The sequence below is a fragment of the Tachypleus tridentatus genome, chromosome 2 (genome assembly GCF_004210375.1).
Source record: "Tachypleus tridentatus isolate NWPU-2018 chromosome 2, ASM421037v1, whole genome shotgun sequence".
Classification (NCBI taxonomy): Eukaryota; Metazoa; Arthropoda; class Merostomata; order Xiphosura; family Limulidae; genus Tachypleus; species Tachypleus tridentatus.
In genome coordinates, this window is record NC_134826.1 from 155,028,076 (window position 1) to 155,040,915 (window position 12,840).

A 12,840-nucleotide genomic window follows, 5' to 3' on the forward strand; every position below is an offset into this window, starting at 1 on the left:
TCCCGTGACACAATCAGCCCCTCGACCAATCACCCCGTGACACAATCAGCCCCTCGATGTACAAAAGCTTCTTTTTTTTGCGCATGATCCAGGAAAAAAAACATAAGTGTGAATGCTGTGGTTAATAAATAAGTTTAAATATCAACAGATTTGAGGTAACTAACGTGATTTTCCAAACAGTTAATGCAAGTGTTTGTCAAGAAGTTATTATAAAGTCTGTAAAGAGAAGGTTAGGAGTGGGTTAAGATGATATTTTAATACTAATCTCCTAACTGTCAAGTAATATGGTTACCACATAGGTTAGTATCGGACTAAGGTGATATATGTGTAGTCAACCAAATGATGGAGAAACCCTAGAGGTTGTTATTGGGTTAAGATGAGATATTAGTAGTATAACTATAAGTTACTAATGTGTAGTGAGTTGTGTATCCACAATAAAACTATAAATTAATTTCGTGTTACGTACTTAATACAAATAATAACGATCATTCTGAAAGTATTTCTGTAGAAACTAAAATTTAAATGATGTTATTTGAAATAACTGGAGAATTTAAGAATGAATTAGTGAGACCAAGACAGTATAATATACCTGGTTTTGGGTTGCTGTGGATATGTTGTAATGTGTTTACTCTTGTTTTGAGCTGCTACTTGAGTAATTTTTTTAAAATTTTCACTGCTTTTACATTCGTGGAAACTTTTTTCTAATATTGTGAATTATAGCATACTTGTGTCTCTAAATTTAGATAAGCAGTCAGATCAAATTAATAGTTGGGTTTACAACAAATATTTCTTATAACGTTTTATAAACCACAGTTGTACATAATGATCACAAACAAATTATAACGCTTTATAAACCACGGTTGTACATAATGAACACAAACAAATTATAACGCTTTATAAACCACAGTTGTACATAATGATCACAAACAAATTATAACGCTTTATAAACCATGGTTGTACATAATGATCACAAACAAATTATAACGCTTTATAAACCACAGTTGTACATAATGATCACAAACAAATTATAACGCTTTATAAACCACAGTTGTACATAATGATCACAAACAAATTATAACGCTTTATAAACCATGGTTGTACATAATGATCACAAACAAATTATAACGCTTTATAAACCACAGTTGTACATAATGATCACAAACAAATTATAACGCTTTATGAACGACGGTTGTACATAACGATCACAAACAAATTATAACACTTTATAAACCATGGTTGTACATAATGATCACAAACAAATTATAACGCTTTATAAACCACAGTTGTACATAATGATCACAAACAAATTATAACGCTTTATAAACCACAGTTGTACATAATGATCACAAACAAATTATAACGCTTTATAAACCACAGTTGTACATAATGATCACAAACAAATTATAACGCTTTATAAACCACAGTTGTACATAATGATCACAAACAAATTATAACGCTTTATAAACCACAGTTGTACATAATGATCACAAACAAATTATAATGCTTTATAAACCATGGTTGTACATAATGATCACAAACAAATTATAACGCTTTATAAACCACAGTTGTACATAATGATCACAAACAAATTATAACGCTTTATAAACCACAGTTGAACATAATGATCACAAACAAATTATAACGCTTTATAAACCATGGTTGTACATAATGATCACAAACAAATTATAACGCTTTATAAACCACGGTTGTACATAATGAACACAAACAAATTATAACGCTTTATAAACCACAGTTTTACATAATGAACACAAACAAATTATAACGCTTTATAAACCACAGTTGTACATAATGATCACAAACAAATTATAACGCTTTATAAACCACAGTTGTACATAATGATCACAAACAAATTATAACGCTTTATAAACCACAGTTGTACATAATGATCACAAACAAATTATAATGCTTTATAAACCATGGTTGTACATAATGATCACAAACAAATTATAACGCTTTATAAACCACAGTTGTACATAATGATCACAAACAAATTATAACGCTTTATAAACCACAGTTGAACATAATGATCACAAACAAATTATAACGCTTTATAAACCATGGTTGTACATAATGATCACAAACAAATTATAACGCTTTATAAACCACGGTTGTACATAATGAACACAAACAAATTATAACGCTTTATAAACCACAGTTTTACATAATGAACACAAACAAATTATAACGCTTTATAAACCACAGTTGTACATAATGATCACAAACAAATTATAACGCTTTATAAACCATGGTTGTACATAATGATCACAAACAAATTATAACGCTTTATAAACCACAGTTGTACATAATGATGACAAACAAATTATAACGCTTTATAAACCACAGTTGTACATAATGATCACAAACAAATTATAACGCTTTATAAACCATGGTTGTACATAATGATCACAAACAAATTATAACGCTTTATAAACCACAGTTGTACATAATGATCACAAACAAATTATAACGCTTTATAAACCACAGTTGTACATAATGATCACAAACAAATTATAACGCTTTATAAACCACAGTTGTACATAATGAACACAAACAAATTAGAACGCTTTATAAACCACAGTTGTACATAATGATCACAAACAAATTATAACGCTTTATAAACCACAGTTGTACATAATGATCACAAACAAATTATAACACTTTATAAACCATGGTTGTACATAATGATCACAAATCTGTATTTAAAATAGAAATAAATAATGTACATAAACACTGTAAGCTTTTGTATTTAACAAAATAATTAATATACTTTTATATAATAGAAGTAAAGATCCAAATGAGATTAATAAATAAAATTACTAGTAAGTTAAAAGAGTTGTTCACTATAATTTCTTACACAGCTTCAAGCCTTATTCATATTATTAAATAACCTTTTCTGGATAAACAACCAAATTTTCTATTGTAAAAAATCAAATGGAACAATGCTATTTAATAGTTATCATTATAATAATAGTTATTTAAATCAACTTTTACCTTTTAACACCTATTTCAATGATTATAACAGTATCTGTAAACACACATTAATTCTACACACCTTGTGTCATTATGCTCATATCACTTCCACAACAATAATTTTATAGTTATGTTGTTACTGGTATGGTATGAAATATTTATAGAATTTTGCAATTTCAGTTTCATGCATTTTTTGCATAACAATAATAAATCCACACTGAGAAGTTTGGGGTTAATCATACTACAGTTTGCAGTTTTATTCCTGTGGTGGGCATAGTATAAATAGCCCATTACACAAAAAGTATTAATCATAAGAGAAACATGTTTTGGATGACAAGAAATAATCAACTCATTTTATAATATGTAAAAAATTCTGAACAAGTAAATAATATTTGGTTTAACCACAACTATATTAAAATATTTAATTTTTGTTATATAATTCATCAACAGGTATTTAGCTCTGAAAACATGAGACAAATTAAGTTTCTGAATTTATAATTATATATTTTTCAATAAATAAGTAACAATAGTTCCAATGGGAGCTAACTATTCTACTTGTATTATTAAGTTATATATATTTTTATGAGAATAGATTTATTTAGAACTACATAAACTCAAACATTTTTGCAGACATGCAGACAATTTAATTAGTATAAATAACCCTGAAATAAATAATGTTATTAATATTACTTACACAATAGAGTTATAACTGAAAATACTTCAATATCTAATGTAGAGGCACATTATTCACATTTAGAAAGTAAAATAATTCCAAATGATATTAATCTGAAAATTTCTGGTAAAAGAAAATATTCTAGTTTTACAAAATCTGATTTACCCTTTTAATAATGATGTATCACACCCTTCTGTTATAAACATTACATTGTATTATTAATAGTAATGTATCACACCCTTCTGTTATAAACATTACATTGTATTATTAATGTTGAATTATTGATACAAATATTAACAGTAATGTATCACACCCTTCTGTTATAAACATTACATTGTATTATTAATGTTGAATTATTGATACAAATATTTACAGTAATGTATCACACCCTTCTGTTATAAACATTACATTGTATTATTAATGTTGAATTATTGATACAAATATTTACAGTAATGTATCACACCCTTCTGTTATAAACATTACATTGTATTATTAATGTTGAATTATTGATACAAATATTTACAGTAATGTATCACACCCTTCTGTTATAAACATTACATTGTATTATTAATGTTGAATTATTGATACAAATATTTACAGTAATGTATCACACCCTTCTGTTATAAACATTACATTGTATTATTAATGTTGAATTATTGATACAAATATTTACAGTAATGTATCACACCCTTCTGTTATAAACATTACATTGTATTATTAATGTTGAATTATTGATACAAATACTAATAGTAATATATCACACCCTTCTGTTATAAACATTACATTGTATTATTAATGTTGAATTATTGATACAAATATTAATAGTAATGTATCACACCCTTCTGTTATAAACATTACATTGTATTATTAATGTTGAATTATTGATACAAATATTTACAGTAATGTATCACACCCTTCTGTTATAAACATTACATTGTATTATTAATGTTGAATTATTGATACAAATATTAATAGTAATATATCACACCCTTCTGTTATAAACATTACATTGTATTATTAATGTTGAATTATTGATACAAATATTAATAGTAATGTATCACACCCTTCTGTTATAAACATTACATTGTATTATTAATGTTGAATTATTGATACAAATATTTACAGTAATGTATCACACCCTTCTGTTATAAACATTACATTGTATTATTAATGTTGAATTATTGATACAAATATTTACAGTAATATATCACACCCTTCTGTTATAAACATTACATTGTATTATTAATGTTGAATTATTGATACAAATATTAATAGTAATATATCACACCCTTCTGTTATAAACATTACATTGTATTATTAATGTTGAATTATTGATACAAATATTTACAGTAATGTATCACACCCTTCTGTTATAAAAATTACATTGTATTATTAATGTTGAATTATTGATACAAATATTAATAGTAATGTATCACACCCTTCTGTTATAAACATTACATTGTATTATTAATGTTGAATTATTGATACAAATATTTACAGTAATGTATCACACCCTTCTGTTATAAACATTACATTGTATTATTAATGTTGAATTATTGATACAAATATTTACAGTAATATATCACACCCTTCTGTTATAAAAATTACATTGTATTATTAATGTTGAATTATTGATACAAATATTAATAGTAATGTATCACACCCTTCTGTTATAAAAATTACATTGTATTATTAATGTTGAATTATTGATACAAATATTTACAGTAATGTATCACACCCTTCTGTTATAAACATTACATTGTATTATTAATGTTGAATTATTGATACAAATATTTACAGTAATGTATCACACCCTTCTGTTATAAACATTACATTGTATTATTAATGTTGAATTATTGATACAAATATTAATATTTAATGGATTTAATAAAGAAACTTTAAATAAACTTACTAAAATATGATGTGATAAATATAAATATAAATAAATAATATTTAAGTAATTTTTACCAACATTTTTTAAAACTATTTTTAGTTGTTTATTTAGGTACTTTAAACAAGTTGTACTTTTATGTGGATGAACACCTTATCACATATATAGGCTTGTTTAGAGTCTTAAACTTGGTAGTTACTTTATACTAGCATAAATTGACTACTTGGCTTCTAATTAGTGCCTCACCACCAAAATGGGGGCCTGAATTACAACTTCAGGAGATAATTTTTCTTCACTTACCCCAACATACTGTTATTATTACTTCAAAATAGGGGCTTGAATGACAACTTCAGGAGATAAGTTTACTTCACTTACCCCAACATACTGTTATTATTACTTCAAAATGGGGGCCTGAATGACAACTTCAGGAGATAAGTTTACTTTACTTACCCCAATGTACTATTATTATTACTTCTTTTATCCTTCATCATTACTTTGGAGAGTAGTCACCTTCCTATAACTGTCTGCAGACAGTGATGTTTGATAAAGATGTGGGACATTGTGGGCTTGAACACTCACATGTTGCTCTTCTAATTTCCATTTATCTAAATTGTTCTGTTATTTCATTATTAGTAGTATTTATGAATTTCTTCATGTGTGACTGGCAAACATAAGTTAAGACAGTGTATCTCCACCACAAAGTGGATCTTCCTTCTCTAGTCATCTCCAAATCCTATGATACATTTTATATCCCAATTTATAGCCTGTACCCTGGGGGTCCTTTTAATGTGTGCAGTAATTGAGATTTTTTGTTTAGGATTGTATTTGTTTATTAGAAAGTATTATTCATCAGAGGTTTGAATTTCCTGATTTTAACACAGTCATTCTTTTTCATTTTACTTCACTGGTGAATATTAATATTCTATACACATATGTATATATAACAGAATATTATTCAAGTTACTTTTAATTTCAAATAAGACACAGGCTGTGGTGTTTTGTATGAGATTTAAAACCAGAAACTATTTCAACACATAATATTTTGACTCACAAAACTATTTCCCATGAAAATCAGAAACAATTGCCAAAATACTTTGATAAGCTCCAGTTACAAATCCAACAAATCCAAGGACTCCAATGAACAAACACTTGGTGGATAGCACCCACCAGCTTGTTTTACCTAAACATAATAAGAAATATATATAACAATTTAAACTTGCATTCTTTATTAAACAAACATTTAGAAGGTAACTGTCATGAGCCCTGTCTACCTAAACATAATAAGAAATATATATAACAATTTAAACATACATTCTTTATTAAACAAACACTTAGAAGGTAAGCAACATAAGCCCTGTTTAACTAAACATTAATAACAAATATAACAATTTAAACATACATTCTTTATTAAATAAACATTTAGAAGGTAAGCAACATGATCCCTGTTTAACTAAACATTAATAACAAATATAACAATTTAAACATACATTCTTTATTAAACAAACATTTAGAAGGTAAGCAACATGAGCCCTGTCTACCTAAACATTAATAACAAATATAACAATTTAAACATACATTATTTATTAAACAAACATTTAGAAGGTAAACAACATGAGCCCTGTTTACCTAAACATTAATAACAAATATAACAATTTAAACATACATTCTTTATTTAACAAACATTTAGAATGTAAATGTCATGAGTCTTCTTTACCTGTACATTAGTAGAAGACACTTCCTTACCAGAGTTAACCAATTTGACTAGTGGATCACTACATATAGAAATAAAAGGCTATCTCCACCATAAACAACATCCAACAGCAAGAAGAAATCCATAACTTCAACCACCAGACTTTTATGATAGGTAATAAAATGTGAAGTTCCCCAAAATTGTTGGTTAAACAACTTTTTCGGTGAATTTTCTAACAAAACTGTAAAATGACCCCAATCCTTTAATTCACATCCTGTAATGTTACACTTTATCTATACAGTAATGACCTCAATCCTTCAATTCACGTCCTGTAATATTACACTTTATCTTTACAGTAATGATCCCAATCCTTCAATTCACATCCTGTAATGTTACACTTTATCTATACAGTAATGATCCCAATCCTTCAATTCACATCCTGTAATGTTACACTTTATCTATACAGTAATGATCCCAATTCTTCAATTCACATCCTGTAATGTTACACTTTATCTATACAGTAATGATCCCAATCCTTCAATTCACATCCTGTAATGTTACACTTTATCTATACAGTAATGATCCCAATCCTTCAATTCACATCCTGTATTGTTACACTTTATCTATACAGTAATGATCCCAATCCTTCAATTCACATCTTGTAATGTTTGTACTGTTACAGATATGTTGACAATGAATTCATTTCTATGAAAGGTATTTATGGTTTTTTTAGCATATAAGTTCTATTTACCCTAACAAGACTGATCAAGCAAATGCCTTTCTAAACCAAAATGCACAAAACATTTACTTTTGCAGGTCTATACATTTCCTGGAATTATATCCAAGAATCAGGAACGAATTAATATACTGAAGAATGTTATACACACAGCTTCAAGACTTTATTCAACTTTAATACACAGATGAATAAATCAAATGAATAAAATATTTGTTCATTCACACCAACAAGTTTCAATTAATCATTATTGAAATATTTCTACACAACCAACAGAACACAAACTTAACTGCTGCTAAAACACCAAACAACAACACATTATACTGAAGTTTACCATTCAACCCTGACATCAGCTTGTAAATGATCAACACTTGGACAAAACTGGCCAAATATAAAATTAATCTGTAAACCTGAAACTAAACTAATTACTAAGTAAAAATTACAAAAACTAATGTCACTTATAATATAACATGCAATATCTGTCTCCAATTCTACATCCAAGAAATGATTAAACAAATGGAAACCAGATTCATTGACTATAATAAATAATCTTTCCATGTTTACCACCATTGTATAAAATAAACAATATTTGTACAAAACACTAATTTAAACAAAAAACTAAACATCAACAAACACAAAATGAAAGATGCGATCTTAGTTCAACAAAACAGCTCTACTTTAAACCAAGACTAGGATATCATGACCAGGATACCAAGACCAGGATACCATGACCAGGATACCAAGACCAGGATACCATGACCAGGATACCATGACCAGGATACCAAGACCAGGATATCATGACCGGGATACCAAGACCAGGATACCATGACCAGGATATCATGACCAGGATACCAAGACCAGGATACCATGATCAGGATACCATGACCGGGATACCATGACCAGGATATCATGACCAGGATACCAAGACCAGGATACCATGACCAGGATACCATGCTTGCACATCTGCAAGGGAGGATTTGAGAAACAGAATAATTTTTTTATTCATGTAGCATATGTATATAAATTTTTATTCACTCCACAATTTCACACTACTTTGTTCATAATCACTTCACCTAATACATATAAAAGAGAACTATTTCACTCACTCATCGGAGCATCCCAGAAAACAATGATCTCTAGGACTGCAGGAAATATAAGAGCTAGAGAACTGCTGGCCACGGCTCCCACCACAGGAATAAACAAATCGAGTTTTGGAATGAAAGCTGCGAGAGAAACTGTCAAAAACAGCGATATAAATACAAATCTTAAACAAAAATAAATAAATAGTTTCATATTAACACCTGAAATCCACTGTAGAAACTGTTAAAATCCTTCGCTTTTCACCATAAAACATTGTTTACCACTTTAGAACCTTTCACTCTTCAATGTAAGTTATTGTTTACCATTTTAGAACCTTTCACTTCTCACTATAAAATATTGTTTACCACTTTAGAACCTTTCACTCTTCACTATAAAATATCGTTTACCACTTTAGAACTCTTCACTCTTCACCATAAAATATTGTTTATCAGTTTAGAACCTTTCACTCTTCACTATAAAATATTGTTTACCACTTTAGAACTCTTCACTATAAAATATTGTTTACCACTTTAAAACCTTTCATTCTTCACTATAAAATATCGTTTACCACTTTAGAACCTTTAACTTCTCACTATAAAATATTGTTTACCACTTTAGAACTCTTCACCATAAAATATTGTTTACCACTTTAGAACTCTTCACCATAAAATATTGTTTACCACTTTAGAACCTTTCACTCTTCACTATAAAATATTGTTTACCACTTTAGAATCTTTCACTCTTCACTATAAAATATTGTTTACCAGTTTAGAACCTTTCACTCTTCACTATAAAATATTGTTTACCAGTTTAGAACCTTTCACTCTTCACTATAAAATATTGTTTACCACTTTAGAACTCTTCACCATAAAATATTGTTTACCACTTTAGAACCTTTCACTCTTCACTATAAAATATTGTTTACCAGTTTAGAACCTTTCACTCTTCACTATAAAATATTGTTTACCAGTTTAGAACCTTTCACTCTTCACTATAAAATATTGTTTACCACTTTAGAACTCTTCACCATAAAATATTGTTTACCACTTTAGAACCTTTCACTCTTCACTATAAAATATTGTTTACCACTTTAGAACCTTTCACTCTTCACTATAAAATATTGTTTACCACTTTAGAACCTTTCACTCTTCACCATAAAATATTGTTTACCACTTTAGAACCTCTCATTCTTTGCCATAAAATATTGTTTACCACTTTAGAACCTTTCATTCTTTGCCATAAAATTGTTTACCACTTCCTTTCACTCTTCACCATAAAATATTGTTTACCACTTTAGAATCTTTCACTCTTCACTATAAAATATTGTTTACCACTTTAGAACTCTTCACCATAAAATATTGTTTACCACTTTAGAACCTTTCACTCTTCACTATAAAATATTGTTTACCAGTTTAGAACCTTTCACTCTTCACTATAAAATATTGTTTACCAGTTTAGAACCTTTCACTCTTCACTATAAAATATTGTTTACCACTTTAGAACTCTTCACCATAAAATATTGTTTACCACTTTAGAACCTTTCACTCTTCACTATAAAATATTGTTTACCAGTTTAGAACCTTTCACTCTTCACTATAAAATATTGTTTACCAGTTTAGAACCTTTCACTCTTCACTATAAAATATTGTTTACCACTTTAGAACTCTTCACCATAAAATATTGTTTACCACTTTAGAACCTTTCACTCTTCACTATAAAATATTGTTTACCACTTTAGAACCTTTCACTCTTCACTATAAAATATTGTTTACCACTTTAGAACCTTTCACTCTTCACCATAAAATATTGTTTACCACTTTAGAACCTCTCATTCTTTGCCATAAAATATTGTTTACCACTTTAGAACCTTTCATTCTTTGCCATAAAATTGTTTACCACTTCCTTTCACTCTTCACCATAAAATATTGTTTACATTTTAGAACCTTTCACTTTTCACTATAAAATATTGTTTACCATGTTCGAACCATTCAATCTTCACCGTAAGAAATTTTTCCCACATTCAAACCATTCATTCTGAACCATAAACTCTTTCTCATGTCAGAACCTTTCATTCTGAACCATAAACTCTTTCTCATGTCAGAACCTTTCATTCTGAACCATAAACTCTTTCTCATGTCAGAACCTTTCATTCTTTACCACAAAAAACTATTTTCCACTCTTCACTATAAGAAACTGTTTCCCACACTAACAAAATAATAATAAAATAGAAGTCTACTCTGAACACACAGCGAAACTGTAAATAGAAGTGTTGTCTGAACATTGCCTAGTTTATAGAGAGTATAATTTATATAAACAACAATTACAAGTTATAAAAACTAGCAGGGTTCGAAGCAGCATCTCCAGCGCTAACTGTGTTCTACACGACACACGTTCTTCTAGTCTGAGTGTCTTCTTCACATATGGCCAGATGAACTGGAAGGGAACGTAGAACTGCAGGAGGTAGGTGACGAAGATGGAGATGAGAAACATCACCTGTACAGAGTTGTATAGGCTGGAAACATAAACACATAATAAACACAATATAACCTTGGCATAGTAGTGAAACAACTGTGTAACTATGACAACGGCGGTTTTACTCAATTCATATAAACATTATTTTTTAATTTTTCATTAACATGTTATTACTGCTTTGTCATTTAAAATTTATTTAATAAAACTGAGGTTAATACAGTTTTTAACTGCATTTCACATATGAAACCCAGTTTCTGATATCCCCTTTGCTCTTTGGACTCTCACTTCCAAGTCCTTCCAGTATATACATATAAAAGTGTTTCCAAATGCATACATTTTTATTAACTCGAGATGTACTTCACATGATGTTATTTACGTATTGTTTTGTATTTCTAGTAAGCAAATACATGTTGAAGAAACAGAAAGACTAAGTTTAATGGTAACTTTACATAACTCTTGGACCACAAATTCAAATAGTAGTCCATTAACTGCTAATTAATAATCCTACTAGGGAACATACTATACTTTATAAATACATTTCCTCCAAACATTTCCATTTTGGTATTCTTGTAAAAAAAAAAAAGTAGAGAGATTATTTTAAATTATTTTATTAATAAATTTGAAACTATATTAAATTATACGTTCTTTAACACAGAGAGGGACTTTAAAACATATATAAAGTCCAAAGGTCGAAACACGCAAAAAGGTTAACATTGTTAAGTAGGTGTCGTTCGAGAGGTTTAGTGTAGAATATCCTGGTTCATACGAAACTGGTATTAAATATATTTGCGATTTTTTTATTTCTTTTAAATTAGCAAATAACTAATAGTTTCTAAATAATTTTAAAATAATTTTTATATTCTTATATTCTACATATACCGTCGAAATCCGGTTACTGTAGAAACGAACACCTGTACAACCTACAACAGTTAGACACATGTATTGTTGTTTAACACTACACCATTGAGTACAACAATATATACATACACTACACTACACCTGTACAACCTACAACAGTTAGACACATGTATTGTTGTTTAAAACTACACCAGTGAGTACAACAATATATACATACACTACACTACACCTGTACAACCTACAACAGTTAGACACATGTATTGTTGTTTAACACTACACCAGTGAGTACAACAATATATACATACATTACACCTGTACAACCTACAACAGTCAGACACATGTATTGTTGTTTAAAACTACACCAGTGAGTACAACAATATATACATACGCTACACTACACCTGTACAACCTACAACAGTTAGACACGTATTGTTGTTTAACACTACACCAGT

General features: G+C 28.6%; 1 protein-coding gene across 4 annotated transcripts in view; it reads right to left on the minus strand.

Moving 5' to 3' along the window:
• Positions 1 to 2,586: 2,586 nt before the first annotated feature.
• LOC143245421 (proton-coupled amino acid transporter 2-like) overlaps positions 2,587 to 12,840 on the minus strand; it is a 31,596-nt gene continuing 21,342 nt past the window's right edge. For all 4 annotated transcript variants that reach the window (XM_076491759.1, XM_076491758.1, XM_076491760.1 and 1 more), the window contains 3 exons: positions 11,383 to 11,570; positions 9,085 to 9,213; positions 2,587 to 6,735 (listed from right to left, as the gene is read on the minus strand). In XM_076491759.1, the coding sequence (XP_076347874.1) occupies positions 6,611 to 6,735; positions 9,085 to 9,213; positions 11,383 to 11,570 (442 nt within the window). In that variant the 3' untranslated portion in view covers positions 2,587 to 6,610. The remainder of the gene's footprint in view (positions 6,736 to 9,084; positions 9,214 to 11,382; positions 11,571 to 12,840) is intronic.